The sequence below is a fragment of the Marmota monax genome, unplaced genomic scaffold (genome assembly GCF_021218885.2).
Source record: "Marmota monax isolate L192 unplaced genomic scaffold, Marmota_monax_Labrador192_F-V1.1 WCK01_AAM20220418_F8-fsc00308, whole genome shotgun sequence".
Taxonomy (NCBI): domain Eukaryota; kingdom Metazoa; phylum Chordata; class Mammalia; order Rodentia; family Sciuridae; genus Marmota; species Marmota monax.
Window position 1 is genome coordinate 751,657 of NW_026692997.1, and position 23,047 is coordinate 774,703.

Consider the following 23,047-nt stretch of genomic DNA (forward strand, 5'->3'; position numbering starts at 1 on the left):
AGGAAGGAATACCTAGAGAATTACCATTTTAAAATCACTTTGTCTTCAATTTAGTCAAGAGCTTCTGCTTTTCTCTGAAATAACTATGTCATATATAATATTTGAATTTAAACAAAGAAGAAAAGAGCATATTAACTAATGCCTCTAGGAAGAATCCTTCTCTCTAGTAGTTTCTCATAGACAAAGGCCAGGATTATTTTTGGGAAATTATATTTCTGATTTCACAACCTCTTTTCATAGAAGAGTGAATCACCCTATGGCCAGGAACTGTTCTTTCTCACTTTATTTTGCTGCCTAGAATTCAAAAGATTTCTTTGCATAAGATCAGAATCTAGACTGGATAGGCTTTGTATATATGTGTTATCTTATTTCAAAGAGGAAATTATTTCATTATTTTTTAGCTTCTTCCACATTCCTAAATTCAAGATTCATTTGATGCCTTACATTTTCAAACTTTTTCAAGTCTCAGAAAAAATCAGAAACAGCTCCTATTATAGTGAAATATCCCAAATCTGTCTCAGTGACACTGCTAAATCCAGTATTGATGCCAAAATTAATAAAGTCCCTTAGAGATTATTAGAATAGGAATTACATTTTGGTTGGGTCTTAGATATTCCAAGCTACCCATGAATATATCAAATTAATTTCTGTTTTTAGGGACTTTAAAAGGGCATCAGTTATTCTAAAATTAAAAAGTAAGTTTGGTTTTCTTACATGAAAATATCAGACAAGCAATCCCCATTCTGATCTGTAAGAATTCTACTGCGTGTAGTTTTTCTGTATAATCTCTGGTGTAAATTTATCAGATACTTGCAAATGCAATAAATGTCTTGAATAAGCAGACATATGGGCAGTGCTCTCTTCCAGCTCCTCCAAAATCCATCACCTGCACAATTGGGCTAGCAGCCAGGCTTTTCTCTTTCCCCTTAGGATGCATGAGTGCAAATGTGGAATGTAAATTTTTCATAGACTTTCCTCAATGAAATATTGATTTTTAATCAATTAATTTTAATCAATTGTTGTTAAATTCACTTTTTGCTCTCACATTCACTAAGGAAAAAGATTTTAATATTTTTTAAGTTCAGAAAAGCATTTTCTCCTTCAAGTCAAACTTGAAGGAGAAGGGTAATCCAAACAAAGGGAACAGGTCATGCAAATGTATGATTCAGATACAGGTGAGAAGATTAGTGTGGGTAGAACCTAGGACACATTTTCAAAGCAAAAGATGTGACTGGAGTAGCAACAAGGTTGAGATTGTGCTGAACTTTGTCATCAATATTACTTGACATATGTTTAGCAATGAGTTGATTAAATTTGCTTATGTGAGATAGTGATTCTGGCTAAAAGTAGATAAATGAGTGAACCTGATTTGAAAAACTGCAATCATCAAAGAAAGAGATGATTGCAGTTGAATAACACAAGTCTACTGGGACATGAGAGAAGCTCAATGTTGAGAGTCTCTTAGGTGACACTCTAGGTTTAAATGACTGAGTCTGATAGCTGCAGGAAAGTGTGTGAACAGAGATACTTCATTAATAAAGAAACAAAAGAAATAAAGAAAACCACAACTCAGAGAAGGTACTTCCAGTGAGCACCATGTTGGAAATGTTGGAGACAGAACCACATACAATTGGAATGACCAATAGGCCCTTATTGAAAAAGTGTCAGGGTTTAACATAGATCAGTGTTTTAGAAATAGTTTGGAACAGGTGGAAGAATGAATCATCATAGAGGTAAGAAATGTAGTCATGGAGGTTGTTGACAAAATCCAGAAGTGTACATATTCATACCCACATATATTGTGCACATGTATATGTGTGTTTATATGTGTGTGTATATATAATCTGAAAATCTGATGACAGATTTCCAAACTTCCCAGTTGCTAAAAAGTTAAAATTAAGCAAACTGCTATTTTGACTACAAAATTCTAAATAAATTTTGTGATAATTTCACGCAGGATTAGTGGGTTTGGCTATTTAGAATGATAGCTCAAGTGGAATCCTGATAGTCTTAAGAATTATAGAGTTTTATGAGGCTGGGCTTGTGGCTCAGTGGTAGAGCACTTGCCTCCCACATGTGAGATCCTCAGCACCACATAAAAATAAATAAATAAAATAAAGGTATTGTGTCCAACTACAACCAAAAAGTAAATATTAAAAAAAGAATTATAGAGTTTTATGTTTTCCTTCTGATATAAATTATAATAATTATAAATTCAGATTCCTTTGACTTATAGAATTTTGCTATTACAAATAATTCAATCATAATTACCTGGAAGGTTGTGCTACAAATATGGACTACTAGCTTCTTTTCTTGCTAATTTTATTATTTCCAGTTTTATTACATGTTACAGTGAACAAAACTTTTGTAAACACTGTTCACTTTATTTAATTTTATTCTTTGGAATGTTTTCCTCCTAGTTTTTTCTATCTATTCTCCTAACTGTTAAATGTAACCTTACTCACATGAGAAAGCACTTTGTCTATCATAACGCAATTATACAGAATGAATAATCCATGAGTCTAGAGAAATGTAGGTACCAAAATAAATTCCCCAAAGCTTGATTTAGTAAAGGCATTCTGTTCACATCAACCAGATTCTATTTTAATGATTGCATTATTTGCAAGGTGTATTTATAACAATATTCTTTTGGGTTTTTAGAAAGAACATTTGTAAAAAGATGAAATGATTACTAATCATGCAAAGTATTCTCTTGTATATGTAAAATATGTATTTTTGTATCCTTTTATATTTTATGAGATTTTTGGAATGCATTAAAAAGAAATATATGCAGATCACTGACTATAGATTTATCTATGGATAGAAAATCAGTGGACTGTTTTAAAGAATGTCTAAATCATCATTTATTTCATCCATAAACATTGCTATGTTAACATTCTATATGTTGTTTGACCTGGTAGAACATGGCTAAGAATACATTTGTGCTCCAGCTTAATCATACTGCCTTATATTTTAGTATATTGAAAATAATCATTGCATTACAATGTGAAGCAGTGAAGATAGCAAATTTTGGATTTTTAAAAGAACTGGAATATGTTAACTCAGATTTAAGCAATTGAGGTATTTTTAGCCAATAGTTGACTTTCTTTTAATAAAGTTATTCAATTGTCAAATTTTAATTTATGCTTTGTCCGTTGCATAGTTTTTACAGATAATACTTTGTTTCTTTAGGGATTTCAAGGCAAGACTGGCCCCCCTGGGCCAGGAGGTGTTGTTGGACCACAGGTATGTTCCTTTATTTTGCTAATGATATATATTTTTATGTTTATCTTTTTACCATAATAAGTTGTGTAACATGGATCCATGTTATTATGATTCCAAATGTTGTATTTTTAAATTTCAGATCACATTTAGGTATCTGAAGATTACCAACCTCAAATGATATTCAGCAAATAACTGCTTAATTAAAGCAGGTTCTCCTTTGCCTGTATCAATAAAAGAGAAGAATATATAATGAAAGTGTATCAGAAATTCACAATGAGTTTAACACTAAAGCCTGACCATGGCACCATCTATATTTTATGAACCCCAAATTCTTTCTAAAGAGTTTGTCCATTTAGAATTTAAAATTACAAAATGACTTCAGGCCTTTGAGTATTAATTAGGCCTAGTAGAAGAATAAGATAAAGCTCAGAATACAATATTTATAAATTTTAATATTTGTAACTTATTGTATGTTTTTAAGGGATTTTGTCATCATAACAACAGTTATTCATATCAGGAATAAGTATTATTTTGTTTTCTTGAGCATATGTGAAATATTGGTTAAGACAAGAATCTCTCTCAAGACAGGTAGCAGACAACTAAAATATTAGAGAAATATCCTAAATTATGGTATCACAGAGCTGCATATAATAATTAGTGTACATAAAAAATAAAATTGTTATCCTTTCCCAAAACATATGGACTGGACAGAACACTTTTAGTTTACTCAGCAGGAATTTTACCCCTGGTAATAGCAAGTTAGAGTAAAGCAAGATCAGTTGGAGAAATGTTTTAATTATTTATTTTTTTTACTCTTTTTCCTATTAATAATTTGTTCTCAGTACTTTGTAACTCATGTATTCACACATACACTAATATGCATCCCTCCCCAGAGAAACAAAAACTACACTCTTTTTCTAAGAATTTGTGTGGCAAAAGCAAAAATGAAGAATCATTGGATTTCTTAATAATTTTATTTCAGAGAATAATTTCAAACCTAAGGGAAAATTTTAACTCTTTGTTCTTTTTCCAAGGAAATACAGCATGCATGTCATCATGCATTTTTTTGGTGTGTGTGTGTGTGTGTGTGTGTGTGTATACTCAAGGGTTCTTTTTAAAGATCTTCAGTTTTAATTATAGATATACAGTGAAATCTATTTTTAGGAAATACTTTTATATATGAACAAATATTTAAGTAATACAAATATATTTCAATGTATACCATACATAGCAAGAGTGAATATACATATATTAAGTATATATTGCATATTATATACATTAATCAATAATTTGAAAGCTTCCTCTGAAAATACTTTTATTTTCTGTTTCAAATAACTTCATAACCATTTTCTTTGGAAAAAAGAAAGAATAACTAGAGCATAATTCCTATTATACTCAATATCTCTGAGGAGAAACTGAATCAGTCTGTCTAGAATGTAAACATGTTGGGTGTCTTAACTGAATATTTCAGGAACTGATACCTTTTGAAAATGTATCCCTGCCAAATGCAGACATCTACAATTCTGGGACCTGACTTGTTTTTTTTTCCTCCTACTTTATGTTAAGGCATAAAAGTAGCAGGTATTTTATTGAGTATGCATCTTCATTGATATATTTTTCCTATTATGAATGGAAATCCAACTATTTTAAAGACAACCTTAATTCCCCCAGTGGCACATGCCTATAATCCCAGTGACTCAGGAAGCTGAGGCAGGAGGATCACAAGTTGAAAGCCAGCCTCAGTAACTTAGTAAGACCTGTCTCAAAATAAGAAAATAAAAAGGGTTTGCAATATGACTCCATGGTTAAATACCCCTGGGTTCAATGCCTGGTACCAAATAAATAAATCAATAAATAATTGAACTCCCTGTTTTACATGTAACTATATTTTCATGTTAGAATAAAGGGAGTGAGGTAATGGAAGAAATAGTTCATCTTTTTTTTGTATAAATCTCTGCCCATTTTTGTCTCACTGATATAGCTATTTAATTAGTAACAACATCATATCATTTTCTTGCGAATCCCGGCATTCGAATAAAAAATTATCTTTGGGAGAAAAACTTTTGCACAATAATAGTTGAAGACTTCCAGTTATTACATAAAGAAATATAAATCTAGAAACGTGTGCCAATATTTGGGGCACATGTGTTCTTTATACAAGACCAAAAGTTAAAAATATGTTGCATTTTTAGAAAAATAACAAGGAATGATATTCCAAAGCAACTTCAGTAACACATTCCACTGTATAACAACCTTAACATTTGGAATTTTCCTCTTTATATATCTTTAACTTAAATCCTTCATCTTGCTGTTTATTCTAAGTGAACATAGAGACCAGCTGGTCACCATTCCTTGTTTATACTTGATAGCTTGTTACACGCTAGGTCCACAAATGGTACCAGTCAGGGGACATATTAATGACCTGACATTTTTCATTTTGGCATTTGCTGCAATTTAAGGGACCTGGCTATTTGTTATACTTTTGGCTTAAAGGAACTTCTGGCCCAAACTCACTGCTTTCAGGGGCCCCCTGCCACATTCCTTAGACTTTTTCAAATGAATATAAATTAGAAATAGAGAGGTCTCCAGTGCATGGAAATTCCAAAGAGAACTACTTGAGTTTTTGAGTTCCCAGGGTCTAGGCTTATTATCAAGTAGTGATTCAGTAGAGTACCTATCAATATATCACCAATGTCTCTTTATTGTTAAACTGATTTAACACCTTATATAAAAAGGGAAATGGCATGAAACTTGTTTTTTTGTTTTGTTTTGTTTTGTACTGGGGATTGAACCAGGGGCATTTGATCACTGAGCCACATTTCCAGCCCTATTTTGTATTTTTATTTAGAGACAGGGTCTCACTGAGTTGCTTGCCATTGCTGAGGCTGGCTTTGAACTCAAATCCTCGTGCTTGAGTCTCCCAAGCTGCTGGGATTACAGGTGTGTACCATCATACCTGACTTCCAAAACAGTTTTTAACAATACTTGGACTGCCCTTACACTGAAGCAATTCTAGTATTAAACAAGGAAAATATCCTTTTAGACTTCATGTATTTTTTTTTCTTTTGTACACTTGGATATCCTAACCACGATTGCAAGAAATCATTTCAGACTTTTGTCAGATATGTTACTGTCAGCGTTTGATAAGAAGTGCTTTTTAGAACAGCATGAAAATAAAGGAAAAGGATAAACTTTTGTACAAGGGAGTAAGATATGTTTTGAGTATGCATTATATTTGTCAAAAATTAAAAGAGCAAACTAATGTGGTTTTGCTTATCTAATTCAGGGACCAACAGGTGAGACTGGTCCCATAGGTGAACGTGGGCACCCGGGCCCTCCTGGCCCTCCTGGTGAGCAAGGTCTTCCTGGTGCTGCAGGAAAAGAAGGTGCAAAGGTATGAGATGCTCAAGGACTTTTCTTAGCTCCAAGCATTCATTTGCTTTTAACTGTACTGCTTACCACTTCTCCAGAGAGTCTCTCTATTTTGTTAGTATTTAAATTAATGTCAGAAAAACATGTCAGGAAGATATTTAGTATAAGGTTATTATACTTGAAGATATTACTGAATAATGGAACAGTTATCTCATTGATCATAAAACTATTGATTTATACATATAAATCCTTAAATTGAGGTATTGTTATTTCATTTTAATGTACAGGACATTCCACACAAAATTTTCATTATTAAGTAATTTTTAAGCTTTTCTGACAGCAGGTTGGAGGTAATCACAATTTTGTTCATACAAACCTGTGTAGAAATTACTCTTTATTGATGGATTTATATTATCTTCTTTAGGGTGATCCAGGACCTCAGGGTATCTCAGGGAAAGATGGACCAGCAGGATTACGTGGTTTCCCAGGTGAACGAGGTCTTCCTGGAGCTCAGGTATAATCAACATATAAATATGTGTGTGAATGGAAGTGCTTATTAGAAGCATTCTTTCAGAGCTTAAATAGAGTGCTGAGTATTTAAGACAATATATGTAAACATAAGCATTTGATTATCATTGTATATATGCATATATGTTTGTATCAAAAAATACTTCCTGACATTCTCATTTTATCAATTGTACATCTCCTTCCATTTATATTTAGTTCATATTGATTCATTTTCTTTGATTTTACACTTTTCCCAGGGTGCACCTGGACTGAAAGGAGGAGAAGGTCCCCAGGGCCCACCTGGTCCAGTTGTAAGTATGATGATAATCCATAGCTACACTATCTATGGTTGTGAATTGCAGCCATTCTTTCATTACTCTCCTGCTGTGATCTCACAGGGTGTAGGAGAGAAAATAAACACATGCCAATCAAATCAGTCAATGCCTGGTTTCTACTAATTGCAAGCACTAATGAGTGCAGAAACAGAAGGGTTTAGATGATTGGAAATATTTGCTTCTGCTTCTACTTCTGTCCAGAGATATAAAGAGCTATTTTGCTTCTTACCATTAGCAAAGAAATAAATCATAATTATGAGGAATAGAAAATCATGGTCATGGAAACCATGGAGAAGCTGTAATTTGAATTCTTTTTACTCCATCTCTCTTCCTCTCGTTTTAAAATTAATCATAAAATAAGATTGAATTGCTTATATGTTATATTCAGTCATCATTTGCTACAAAACAGGCTTAATTTGAGATTCTAAGTACTTCATAAGACTCATGTTTTGTTGGTGATATAAATAAACCCCATAAACATGAAAATACATGCCGTTTTATATATGATACATATCGATCTATTTAGTCAATTTAACATTATGAAATAATTGGCAAATGAGTAAACATCAGTTTTTTAATCTCTTCTTCCTGATGATCATATGTCTAAATAGACTCCTTTGAGAACCATTGAATACAGTCTTCATGTTTTTCCTCGAATTCAATTTTATTCCTGTCTGTACTCTGAAAAGCCACTGGACCAGACCAAAGGCAATATTTGGTGGCCTTTTCTCAATCTCCATCTTTTTTCATCAGCCTGATAAGTGGAAAGTTGCTTTAAATCCCTTCTTAACTACCATCCACAGCATGTTGAAGTCATATCAGTTCCACTTTCAAATGTTTCTTTATCCCTTTTCTTCATTTCCATCACCACACTGTGTTCAGATTCCTTTCATTTCCTCCTTGACTTGCAGTGTCTTTCTTCTTGACTCCATTTTCCTTCACTCATCAGTCAGTTTTTAAGATCAGTTCTAAATTTTAGTTTAATGCACCTCCTTACCCATGCCATTCCTTTGCTTATACCTTTCTCATGGCTCTACACTGTGCCTTCAGAAATCAAACTCCTCATGGCTACTGGGTCATCTTTCCAATTTGATTCCAATCACCATAGCCTATTTTCCCCCTAATTCTTCCCCTTTAAGTCTATCCAGTCAAAGGTACTGAACATCTTCTTGTTCCCCAAACCACCACGATCTTTTCTACTTTGAGAGAGTATGATTTATGCTTTCGTGTTCTTCTAGGAAACTGCATTTTTTTCTCTTTCTCCTTGGAAAAATCGCATTTATTCATAAATGTAGAAATTTCTATGGGTCATTTATTAGTGAAACTCCCCCCTGCCTCAGAGTTCTGACTTCTATTTTATAAATTATATTGGAATATCATCAATTGCCTCTCTTATAATTCTGTGAATTCCCTGTATTACTTTGGTTATGTTCACAATACAGCACCTGGCACACAGAAATCATTCCATACCTTTCTATTTAAGTATAATAAAGCCTGATATATGAGTAAAGTCTCTGTTCCATAACTAATACTGAGAACACAGCAAGTATAGCATTTTTTTTAGGGTGATTAACATTATTCTTAAACCGAAGATCTATAAATCATTCAAATTGGTGAAGTTTTTTTTAAGGAAAAATAATATATTTCAATGAATATATTTAACTTTCCGTGAAATTTATAAAATCCAATGTGTAAGATTGTTTTACATCCCTCAAAATTTAGTGGTGGTAATGTTAGCAGGAAAAACAGCTGAATAAGACAAAAGTTTTTATTTGGACATAAAATCTTCAATAACTCTAGTAGAATGCAATACATTTAATTGGACTTTCAGGTTATAAGATAATCTTATTTTAGGCAAAAATGATTTTTTAAATCAATGATCATTGTACTAGTGAAGTCTGAATTATAACTATAAGAATTGTTTTAAAATATTTTTTAGGACCCATGCAAATAAGTGTTTTCAAAGCAATTGAAACCAATGTGTATGTATGATGCATAATAAACCCTCTGGGCATATAGTTTACAGAATATTTATTAGAAATTGTCCAGTTAAATATAGAACAACATATAATATGAAAGTAAATGTGCTGTTTATTTAGTTGCCTTCAACAAATACTTACATAACAATTACTAAATACTTTTTTCTATACAATTAAAAACAACAAAAGATGTCACTTGACTCAAAATATGATAAATGGTTTTGAAGAAAAGAAGTCCCACCAAAGATTAAACAGCACTATCAATTGATTGGTGATTAAAAGCCTAATGACATACAAGCAATAGATATTAATTCTACGAGGGGAGGGAGAGAAGAGAAATCAGTGGAAAGGCCCTTCAACTTGGCTTTACAAACAAAGCACAGGAGATTACAAAACATAAGACAGAACACATGAGGAAAGGATAGAGTGTTTGAGGTCGTATCTAGTTTTACTAAAGTAGGGTAAGCTTTGGAAGAAGAAGTAAAATTTTTTTCAATTCTTGCTGGGAACTAGGTACTCAGCTAAATATTTTGCATCATGTAAAGCTAAAGCAGAAATAGAATATGGCATGTGATTATTGAAGCTCTAATATGGTAAGTGGGAGTTAATTTGAAGATTTGACATCTTTGGAGCAAGTTGATTAAATAAATAAATAATGAATAAATAAAACTTTAGGAAAACAAGCTTTTCCCTTAGTGTAAAATATATAATGAAGATGGGAAAGGCTAGATGGTTGTAAACATTCAGGGGCTAATTTATAATACTATAGTGAGCCATTGACCAGGCAAGTGGGGAGTCACAGCACAGTGCAGATGTCAACACAGGAAGGCAGAGTAGCAGCACTGTTTTTTTTTTTTTTTTTTTTTTTTTTTTTTTAAATTTTGGACATGGGCAGTGAGGAAAGACAAAAACCAAATGATAATGTCAGGCTTGTGTTTTTGAGGGAATGACAGTTTAATGATGCCTTCCAAACCTAGAACCATTTTGCTTCATCTGTATCAACAACAAAGGGAAAATTCATACATAAAAATTTAAAACCTCATGAAAGTCACAAAAAAATGTTTAAAGGTTTTTATACTTTATTAGTAGAAACGTTTTTCAAGTACTTACTTTGACATAATCTAGAATAACTACTTATTCTGACAGTAAATTTTCATCCAGTTTTTCAAGCATAAACCAATTAAAGCTATTCCCCAGTTGTTGGAGGAGGACGCACTGAAAAGAGAGACAACCTTCATGGGAATGGGTTTCCAAAACTGTGGCTATGATCACAGTAAAATATGGAGGAGGGATTCAAGTTGAGGATTCCAGCCTGTAACAAGTGCCAAACAAGCCTCCATTGGCTTCAGTTATAGCAGTCATTCAGTCATGTGCATGTGGAAGTAGACTTTGAAAAAAAAGTTATTCCAGCTGACAGAGATTAAAGCAAAGCAAAGCAGAGCAACAATAACAACAAAAAATTGGTCTTCTAGATGCAAACTCTAACCTATCTAGAAAATTAGTTTATGTTAATTATCATTTTATAAGAATTGATAATGTGTAGTTTTATTTAAAATGAAGGAATCAGGAATGATGATTTTTTTTTTTTTGGCAAGAAAAGTAACAAGTTCTGTATTGTGATATTAATCAAAAAGATAACAGTGGAATAGTAGAGGGAAATGTCTGATCTGTTGGGGACAGATCTAAAATTATAAGTCTTAAGAGGAAAACAGCATAGGAATATTCTATAGAACTCCTTTGTTTTATAATGGGTAGGTCTGATTTTATATCAGTCTCAAATTAATTTTACTTTGGGATATTGACCAAGTAATTGTAAGTACAGAAGAAATGCACAGAAACAGAGAGTGTGGAGATTTAGCATTACTCACATTAGGGGAAAGAAAATTAAAAATTGATGAATTGTCTAAGGAAAAGAATGTGAGTAAAGAAGAAATGGGAAATAAAAAGGAAATAGAAAAAGAAAACAAAATATTATTGAGTGTGCATTCTTCCAATCCTTGTTTTGAGTACTGTATATTCATTATATTCTTGCAAATTGACATGGTCGTATTATTGCATTTCATTTTTAAGGCAAATGATCTTAGGCTTAGAGAAGATAATTAGATTGTATAAGTTTAGAGTCCTTTATCTGCAGATGAAATTCATGATATCTCATTACATAAATTCCTTTCTAGATATGTAGATCTCTCACTCTGTAACATCTGCTTAACTAAATTTCCCCGTCTCTTTTCCTTCCTCCCTCCTTTTTGATTACATTTTTCCAAGTTGTCCTGACATTTCTATACCCTTTTTATTTATTTTTATTTTTTTGGTATCAGAGATTGAACTCAGGGACACTTGGCCACTGAGCCACATCCCCAGCCCTAGTTTTATATTTTATTTAGAGACATGGTCTCATTGAGTTACTTAGTGCCTCCAGGTTGCTGAGGTTGGCTTTGAAATTGTGATCCTCCTGTCTTAGACTCCACAGCCACTGGGATTACAGGCGTGTGCCATCACACCTGGCTTCCATACCCTTGTGAACAATTTTGTCTGAAAGAAGAGTCAGAAGAGCTAATATTCCAGATAACTCGGCTTTAATACTCTAACAGTTTCTCTGTAGCCCATTGACTGTTTGAATGAATCAAAGACTAAACTGCTTAAACTATCATAGCAAAGATTGAGTCCCTAATGATTATAGATGTTTTTCATGTGTCACAACTATGCACCCTAAACTCTGTATCCTATCTATATTTTCTAATCCATAGAAAGCAAATACAATATTTGTAATCATCCATCTATCTCTGTGTCCATCTGTTTATTCACCTATGAGTATATTTTGCACCTGTTCTCTTTATTCATAATTCATTCAGAAATAAACAGAGACCAGAGAATTTGCATCACACTGTTATCACATTCTCTCACAATGAGCTTACTAAGCTCTGCCTGGTCTACATGGAATGCCATCCTCTTGTGTTCAGAGAGACAGTGAAGCATAAGGACATGCCTAAAGACATGTCTAAAGAATGTGCTTGAGAATATGGGAGATTGCTTTAGACAGGATCCTATTTGTAAATATCCTCAGAAGAAATCTCTTGATAATCATAACTCTAAAAGTATTCATTTTAAGTCTGCTTTTATAGAATTATTTTATTTTTCTGTGGTTTCTTGAATACCTAACTATTTTTCTTTCAGTTGTTATGAATTTTGAAATGCAGAATTTCCTTCTTCCTTTGGCTTGCAAAAATCATGGAGTCAAAATTGAGTCTCAATAGGGAAGATGATGCCTTATTATCACTTTTCTAATCTTTTGAACATACTTATTATAAAAAGTACAAATTTTGTACATATTTTAATATTACTTATTATGTTTTATTCTCATTATTTTTTAACTTCTGGATAAGATCCATTAAATTGACTTTATAACTCATCAATGGATCATGGCCTACAGGGGGAAAATCCCTTGTCTGTAGGCATGTTTAGATTGCTAATATTTTTAGCTTCATATAATGCCAATAAAATATTATTTGCTTACCTGTCTTTCATGCTTACCTGTTTTTTACTTATATTCTATTTTATATATTATGTATTCTCTGTAAACTATTATAATTTTTTTTCTTTTGGAATGACAATATATCTGAATATACCATCTATTAAGATGAAGTTATACAGATCCATAAAATAGACTTTTCCTACAAAGAACTTATGTTTTACTGAGGATGACAGATAAGAAAAAATAATAATAATTATTAAGTGATAAACTAAAAGGCCAGAGAGACAAAATTGAAAATAATGATTTTTGTCTAAAAGAATTATGTTGGAGTTGGAGCTATAAATTAAAAATCAGTTTTATCTATGAAAAATAATTTTTGTGTGTGCTGAATTTAGTCTTGAAGTTCTCATTCTTGTTTTGGTCCTGTTAGGAAAGAACAGGTATTTTATGATAATGGTTTTCTAAAAGATTTTGCTACTAGGAGTAAATGTATATTGAGAAACAGTTCATAGTTCTTGCACTTAAGAAAAAAAAATTACCAACAGAGTTCTGTGACTTTGTTCTTTTTAAGTCAAGTCAAAATCAAGTGCTCACTGTATGCATGATATTGTATCCAACAACTGGTTGTAGATGCCAGTCAAAGCCTAGGCAGGTCTACTGATCACAGGGATTTAAGCACATAGTAGGTGACTTGTTACACACATGAAACAGAAAGCAGCAAGGAGTGAAGAATGAGAGAGGCAAGCAGTGCAGCATTTTCCTGCCTATTGAAGATAAACTGGGTAAATGTTTTGTATATATATAAACATGCCATATGTGCAGATATGACATATACAAATTCTCAGCCTTGACTTACCCCCTCTATTTTCCTAAAGGAAAATCAGGAGAACATTTTCCCTAAGTAATGTTTTCTCCATATCTTATGATATGAAATCATCTCTTTACCAACAATTTCTTTTTCTTTAAAAATATGACTAAAACAAATATGATAGGGTGGTTGGTAAAGCCTTTTATCTTTATATTTCTTTCCTTCTATGCTACTTTTTATGATAATGCATATCTTCTCTGTTGTGGCCCAGGTTGATCTCAGTAAGCTATTCTCACATGCAGCTAGGGATGAGAGACAGGTAGAGCCAGTGTTGGAGACCAATGACCAAAGTTTGCAGAACTGCATGACTTTGATCATTCAGAATTTATGCTTTAAATTCTAATAATGTTTGATATCTCATCTAAATTTTTGGCCTGTGTGATCTAAAATATATCATTTGAAGAGTAGAATTATATCATACTAATCTTGCCATGAAGGTCAATTTGGCCTTAAAATTGACCTACTTGAATAGCTCTGTATTTCAAGAACCTCTTATGTTTATGCTTCTATTCTCCCCATAGTAGATACATGTTAAGTGAATGCTAATGAGATCATTTGTCTGTTTATCAGTTTCATTTACTTTATAGATGCTCCTCAGAATATGAAATACACATATAAAATAACTGATAAAATATCTATATTAGTGTTTCCCTCTGTTTAAAGCATTTGAAAAACAGCCCCTGTTCTCACTACCCCAAGAATAGAGAATGATGTTATTGTGGCTTGTTTCCTTGTCATTGTGAGGAAGAAGACACTGAAAATTTAGAGAGGAGGTTGCAGAAAGAACTAAAACTAACAATATACTTTAAAAAAAGGAACTAAATATAGATATTTAAATTCCTCCTTTTTGAAAGAATGATCACTTTTTATTTGAAAAAGAGAAAAAAAATCCTAAGTTTTCCATAGTGGTTATTATTGAGTACTCAAATATAATGATACTGTAATTATAGTATGTGTAATTCAATACATATTAAATTATTGCCTTTACAAAAAGGTTTTTGAAAATATATTTCAGTTGCAGAATCACATCGGTTACAATAACCCACTTGAATCAAATGTATGAAACATGATATGTCATGAGCTTTGTAATGTTTTGAACAACCAATAAAAAAAAAGAAAATATATTTCAGGTTTACAACATGATGTTATGGGATATATTTAAATAGTGAAATTATTACTATAATAAAGCGAGTAACTTTCTATCACAGTTATTTTTTTATGACAAGAGCAGCTGAAATCTACTTATTTAACCTCAATGCATAGTATAGTGCCCTTTTATTAACTTGAGTCCTCATGCTGGGCAGTAGATCTCTTCACTTGTATATCTTACATATTTTCTATTAGCTCCTGTATGAAAATGCCACATCATAAAAATAGTGCAGATATTTAGTTATTCACAATAGCAAGGTCATGCAAATAGAACTTTTAAATTGTCATGTGTCCATTGGTATTTATATCACAAATCAGGAAACTGATATTTCTCTAGATTTTAACCTTTCTTGAAAATTCTTTCCAGTTCAACATTTTTAATATGTAAAATAATCATCATTGCTCTAGGGGCAAACACAAAAACAGTTTAATGCTGTGTGGAGAAAGTTCCTCCTCCCCGACCTTACTTTAACAATACCATATTACTTCTTGGATCTTAGTTATCTCTTCTATAAAATTTTACATATACAATTATTTGAGATTATATAATTATTTAAAAATATACAGATGCTTATGTATAGTTTTCCAACATCTGTTGCATTCATACTTTAAGACAAGAATTGTTCAAATAATTTCAGGTGTTATCAACATATTAAATATCACACAAGCCTCATGATAGACTGTGCCCCTAATTTATTGGTTAGCAAATGACTCTTAGAGAATTTGCTCAAGATCAGAAAGTTAGTGCTCTGATTCTGGAATGGAAAAGATTGCACATTCAATTGATACACTTACTTAGGGCCTGCTGTTTTCCAAGTGCTGTACTCCAAGTGCTGCAATCATTGACAAAAACACGCAGAAGTTTCTACCTTTGTGGTTCTGATCATTGTGACTTTAACCTGTATTTAAATCTAAACATACATCTTAGACATAATTTTTCATTTATTGCATAGTTGTAAAATTTCTTATTAACTGTACAGCAGTGCAAAAATTTTATCATTATACATGTCTACTCTTTATGAAACATAATTCATTTACAGTGCAGGTTTCTCAAGGGCTGGTACCTATTGTAATATATTTTGTATCTCCAGTAAGTGTCACTAGAGAGTGGATCCTCAGTATGTTTTTTATTGAATATGTAAACTGGACCCTCTTTTAATATTGGATTTAAACTTCAATTTATAAAAAGAGACAGAACTTCTCTAGTGGTTCAATTGAGATTAAAGGATTCATAAGTCTTATTCTTTTAAAGTTGGCTTGGGAATATTTAAGATTTGCAAATTTTCTATGTATCACTTGCTTAATCAGTAGGTACCATCAGAGATTTTCACTTTTCATTTATTTATGTATAAAATAAAATCACTGCAGAGCATGCTGTTATTACAAATATCTAGGCTTATAGAATATTTGAAATAACTAGTAGGAAAGGAAATTGAAATTGTACTTTGGGGCACAAATATACATTTAAAAAGTCTCTTCTTGTTTTCATCATTTGTTTCAAAGTTTATGAGCTGTGACAAGATCATGAACAATATTTTAACTACAAAGAGGTAATATATTTTTGTTATTAATTTTAATGCAGGTTTCACAGAAAGATGGTAATCTGAAATTTAATCTTATGAATGCTTCAAGGGAGAAATTAAAATAGTTATGCTTTGTAATAAAAGCATAAAGTATCTACAAACTATACAAACTTTCATAGATTCAAATCGGCATTTCATCTATACTTGAGTCACATTAATACAATTATTTGAAATATCTTGATTAACTTTAAATATTAAAGACACCTCGTTGTTAATTTAATATGCATTCTTTTTTAAAGAAAGAGCCATAAATTATTTCCTTGTGACATATCAATCATAATGTATCAAGTTAAGGCAGCACGTATTTCTTTTAATTCCAGTACTACATCTTTTTAGGGAAAACACAGTCAACTCTGTTATTCTGCAAGTTTTTAAATTTCTGTTGATTAGCAAGAGAGCTTTTTAAAAAAATCCAGCAGGTGAGCTTTTATAAAAATATAAATGCATATCACTGATTTAATTATGTTCCATATATATTGCTATTGTTTCTATTATTTAATGTACATAGTACATATTTTACTTTTTGGTAATACCAATGAAGAGAGTGGGGATATTTTTAAAAAGGAAATTTAGTGTTGAGTGCTATGCTGATTTATTTAGAAAATAATTGTAGCAAAACTGAAATACTATATGTAAGGAATACTTAAAAGTATTTTTCTCTTCTAATTCTTAGGGAAATACTGTTTTTTGGTTAAAGGGTTTTTTACTTGTGACTAAAGAATGGCTGGAATTTTTTTTTTTTGGTAGTAAAGGAAAATACCAAGACTTGTTACATCAGGAGATAGTGTAACCAAATATTCAGAGATAAATTGGACATACTGTGTAAGTAACAGTGAGACATGTAATTACTAGAAAAAAATACTTTTCGCCTGGAATTCTGAAACCTAAAGTAAAAGCACTTCTAAGTATTTGTGTATGAATGTTTTTATGGAAAAATCAGGATGAATATACTCTGAAGAAGGTGTATTTACTCAAGTAATTTTAGACTCAGCATCAATAAGAGAAAGATTTAACTTTTCAGATCAGGACAGCAGTGTGATAAAAGAGCCCCATGGTGTCTTAGATAAAAGGTTTGTTGAGTAGTTAGCCAAGCTGAAAACAGTTCTTTGGTGGTCTTGAAAATGGAGAAGAACTATTTGGATAAAGGAAAGCACTTTCACCCATTGAAAGTGTTTGTAACCAATTTGAACTTTAATGGAAGAAATGGCCTTAAATGGCTCTATTTCTTCTACTTATCAAAATTTAACACAATATATATGTGGGTAATGTGGGTGCAAAGAGAGTCAGGGAAAAATTGTTCCCCATTTATAAAGTCCTTAGTAGATTCTTTTGAATTATACATGACAATAGGATTCATGTTGACATAATTATAAAAGAATGAGGTATAATTTACTCTAATTCAGTCCCTAATACTTCCTCTTTCACTTTCCTCCTTCCTCCCCCTGTTCCTTTCCCTCTACTGGTCTTTCTGCTGCTTACTTAGTGTCTTGTGGATGTACATGGTGATGAGATTCACTGTGGTATGTTAAAATACCTTACATATGAAAAGTATTTTGCACAGTTATTGTTACATTTTAGGCTTGAAAATCAGAAAATAACAAAATTTCTTTACATAATCATCTTCTTTCTAGTAATCCTCTTTATCTTTCCATTCTCACAGTTGTCCACCTCCATAGTCTGCGGTGATACCATAAAACAACAGAAATGAGAGAAAATAATATTTATTGGATTACTTGGGTAGACTTTCAACATTGGGGTTTAGACAGGATTAAAAACCTAATGATTTTATGCCTTGATTTATCAGAACTGCATCTCTTTTTGTATAATCAATTACAAATAAAATATCTCATCACTTATATAGGATGCATATTTTATCTTTGAAAAAAACAATGGATGGTAATCCTTTCCTGAGGTTTACAAGTGGAATATTAAAATACAAGATGTCATACCTACAAGGTACATTGATCAGTTTTTCTGATAGTGAGAATTTATCTTAAGGGATGTCAATTGTAACCTGAATGAAACAGAATAACCCTTGTTGCATTATATATTGTATTTTGTTGATGTATTTCTATTACCAACAAAGGAGTATTTTTATTACTGAAAACTTTCTCTCATTTTATTAATTCAGGGAATATCTGTGCATCTCACTGCTCCTCCCAATTCCTCCCTTTTCCCTCTCTCTGTTTGGTTTCCCCTCTAATAATTAGCAGCATATCTTTGAGCTATTTTTCATTTAGAGGTGCACTTCTTGACACTGAAACACTCCAAAGACTCTGCCATCATTATTTCTCTTCTTTACTGGCCTCTGCAGTCACTCATCAGAACTGTGCCACTTGACTTAACAGATAAGCCACTTCTTTAAAAATTTATTTTATTATTATGAAATTAAAATAAAATAGATTGATAGCACTGCAGAAGTTTATTACTTGAAAAATGCTAACATGTTTTCCCTTGTAACTGTGTATGCATTTTTAGTATTTGGGATACTTGATTGGTAAATATGTACTATTTACACAATTTTTTCATTATTATGCAATATGAAGACTATTTTCTAGATTTGTCTTTGTACATGTACTCAGAGCTCAGAAATGTCATTATTTATTTAAGTCAACAACTAATTTCATAATTTCTTTAACCATAGTTTGGCAACGTTTCCCAATTATTTCTGCATCCCTGTGTTTAAGTTACTCCATAGTAATGATAGTGGTTCAATTAGTTATAAATCAACAGAAGTGAGAGAAAATAATATTTCTTGGATTACTCTATCTCCTATAAATCTGTATCCCTTTCATTTATTTTATTTAATTGTTATATTCAGACAACTGGCTAGTTAAAAGTACTATATGTAGCTTGTGAATTTATTTAGAAAATAATGTCAGGAAATTAAGAAGTAAATTTATTTGTAGTCTTTTTGTAATCAATGAGAACTTGGTGAAATTGAGTGGGTGCTGAATTTAAGGACATTCCCCAATAATGGTCCTTGGGAATTATTGATGTCCTCATCAGAGAGCAGCAGTGGGGGGTCCTATAGAGAAATCACTGAGCAGAGTCCAATGTCAGAGTTCCCTCAACTAGCTATGTAATCATGAAGAACTCTTAGAGCCTCAGATTCTTCATCTTTAAAGCTCAGATGCTGCCATTGCACGATCAATTCCCTCAGATTTTTGAGAGAATAAAATGACAAAGTGAAACAAAATAATTTGTAAATTTTAAAGCATATGGAAATACAAATCATTGGTATTGTTACTATTTTTCTTATTGCCATTTGTAATTAATTACCTAGATAATAAAATATAAATTAGAATAAATTCAGTAATTCAAATTTATATGGTAGAATGATTTCCACAATACGGGAAGTATAGCACTAGCAAATAAGTGTTAAATAATGTTTTCCAGGTTTTATAAATAATTGATTATGAATTTTAAAATGAAATTGTATAAAGATACTAATTATTAGGTAAAGGTACTAATATTATCTCATGGAATAAATGAGCCCATTTCCCCATTTTATTCAATTATAAAATAATATGATAAATTATAACAATCACCCATCTAAGACACTCATCCAAAGGTAAAATACTATTATATTAAATAAAAATAAAAATAGAAAGTATATAATACTTAAGCTTTACATAACTTAGTAAATATTTTTAAATTTCTTTTATCCTTCACTACTTAATTTTTTCATAAATTGTTGAAACAGAATATGAAAACTATCTATAAGGTTATTTTTTAAAAAGTTTACATATGAGATATTTTTCAAAGCAAATTAGTTAAAAAATGTAGTATCTTTCTTAGTCAGTTTCACAAACCTAATCAGATGTGAATTAATAAGACCCAATGTTTTCTAGAGAATTCTATGATAAATTTAAGGCCTTCTTCTCCAGGAAAAAAAACGTAAACTTTGGTAGAGTGATTATCAAACTTTTCTATGTAAAATTTGTACTTGAAAATATTTTAAGACATTTTTTGAAGGCAATTTTTAGACTTAGAAATTCTGATTTAGCAAGTTTGAAGTGAAATTCTAAAATCACTTCAAGAAATAATAGTGTAAGGAGTGGATTCTGCCAATTTTTTATAATATACACAAAGAAAGTTTATGAGAGATTAGATTGGATAGATATTTTATAGAACATTGTACACAATTGCAAACACAAATTTAAAAAAGCTAGCATCCATAAAACAGTAATATATATATATATATATATATATATATATAATTTTGAAGTGGTTGTGTATCTCATTAGTCTTTCCTAACTTCAGCAGCTGAGCTGAATATTGGAACAAGAAATTAGTCTCCTGAATAGTGGATACAGCTGTTCGTATTTGAGATCTTAAAATTTTCTAGAAGTTCTTTTTATATTTTTTACTGGACTGTAAAATGCCATTGTTACCTAAGCGACTTAAGGCAGTAATATTTTTATTTCCATTAATAACAAAATAATTATTTTCCTCTGTTCTAGGGCTCACCAGGAGAACGTGGATCAGCAGGTACTGCTGGCCCAATTGGTTTGCCAGGGCGTCCAGGACCCCAAGGGCCCCCTGGTCCGGCTGGAGAAAAGGGTGCTCCTGTAAGTAATGTTGGGAAGAAAATACATTAAAATGCTACCTTGCACAAGTTATTGCTTTTTATTCAGGAATATTAGCTCTTCCTACCTGACTGTACTCTTCCTGTATATGTGCCTGGCATATAAAGACACCTCCTTTTATATTTATAATAGAGGAAATTTCAAATTCAATTAAATGGGTGACATTTTCCCACACTTTATGAAACCCTAGTATCTGTGAGGGAGTTGGATATTATTAAGTAAAAACTTCTCATTTTGCTCCTTTTTAAAAATAAAATTGGGAGTTTTGATTAAAACTAAACCTTGCTGCTTTTTATTAGAAAAGTGTGAACTTTTCACACCTGATATAACTTTAGTTTCAGTCATTTCTATAATCCGTAAATGAATCCCATAGAAAGTGGCTATATATTTGTAATTTGAGTTTTGATCTCAACTGAGTGAGATGCGAGGACTCTGACCAATTATTCAGGGTATATTTATGGTTTTAAAATTTGATATTTTAGTGATGAAGGACTTAGTGATTGAATTTATGGTTTTTTTAAAAAATTTCTCCTTTACTTTTTTCCAGCTTTTGATTTAATCATATTTTTTTTGAAAGAGCATTCTCATTCTCAAGATTAAAATACAGCCTAATTCCATAAATGTAGATGAAAGGTGCTGGCTAAGATCTCTCAAAATATAAGTTTAATGCATTTGTATACCTGTAAGTCTCCACATCCACAATTCAATTATAGTTAATCCTCAGCTCTACCAAATATATTACATTTATTGTCCACATATTTTCTCTCATTACTCTGTGATATCATTCAGAGTTTCTGACTTGGTGCTGCTGTAAGATAATATCACAGACTGGGGAGTTCATAATGAACAGATTTGGATAGCTTCATGGTTCTACAGGCTGGGAAAGGCAAGATTAAGGGGCCACATTTCACAAGAGCATCCATCTTACATCATCACACAGCAAAGAGAGTTTGACAGAGAGTAAAGGGGGACTGAACTCCCTTTTATAGCAAACCTAACCCTGTGATAATGAATCCTCCCCTGTGACAACATTGATTCCTTCATTCCACCCTCATGACACAATTACCTCTTGTTGGGCCCTACCTTTCAACATGGTGGCACTAGGATCAGCCTTCCATCACATGCTTTTTGGGCAAGCATTTGAATCACAGCAGTTTCAAAATAAAGCAGTTTTTTCCCCCTTCTCTTTTGCTTTCCTTTCCTTTGTTTGCTCTGCTTTCCTTTTATTTCCTTTTCATTCTTTATTTTCTTTCATCCATTCATTTATTCATTCATTCATTTCTTCCTTCCTTTTTTATTTTGATCCCTGTAATCCACAATAATAAAAAACAGAAACATTTAATGATACCTGTGTTTAGAATTATGGGGTGGCAGAAAAAAACATTTCTAATATATGCTGAGAAATTTTCTTTAAGCCTTATATTTTAGAGTTGTCTCTGCATGGAGGAGATAAAAAAGAAACAGATTCAAGCCCTTTGATAAAAGTTCATTGAGAAATCTAGGTCACACATATCTTGGCATGATACAGTAAAGAATGCAGCTTTGGGATGTTCATTCCATTTTCTTTTATTCAACAAATAGCTATTGAGAAAAACTAACCATTAGACACTGTGTTAGGTAGTATTTTTATTTTTTTAGGGAGGTGTCTGTTTAGGGACAGTAACAGAAAGTAATTCCAAAATGTTAGGTTAAAGGACACATAAATATTCATGCAAAGAACTAGTAAAAAGTGTTGGAAATATTGACCGAAATGTTAAGTGCATCCCTTATATTCCTTCCTTTTTCCAAATATAAGTTTTGTTTTTTAACTACCACTCAGTGGCTTTTGTTATAAAATGTTATGTAATTATCAGTAGGTGTAGACTTTCATGACAAAATGACAACATGGGTGGTATAGAAGTCAAGCACATTCCCACCCACCCAGCATCTTGGAAAGGAAAAAAGTGGAAAACAAGAGCCATGCAT

The 23,047-nt window shown here is 31.8% G+C and overlaps 1 protein-coding gene across 4 annotated transcripts in view; it reads left to right on the forward strand.

Annotated features, from left to right (window-relative positions):
- Col11a1 (collagen type XI alpha 1 chain) overlaps positions 1-23,047 on the forward strand; it is a 209,247-nt gene that overhangs the window by 130,292 nt on the left and 55,908 nt on the right. For all 4 annotated transcript variants that reach the window (XM_058582061.1, XM_046452674.2, XM_058582064.1 and 1 more), the window contains 5 exons: positions 3,193-3,246; positions 6,512-6,619; positions 7,022-7,111; positions 7,362-7,415; positions 20,957-21,064. In XM_058582061.1, coding sequence (XP_058438044.1) covers positions 3,193-3,246; positions 6,512-6,619; positions 7,022-7,111; positions 7,362-7,415; positions 20,957-21,064 — 414 coding nt within the window. The remainder of the gene's footprint in view (positions 1-3,192; positions 3,247-6,511; positions 6,620-7,021; positions 7,112-7,361; positions 7,416-20,956; positions 21,065-23,047) is intronic.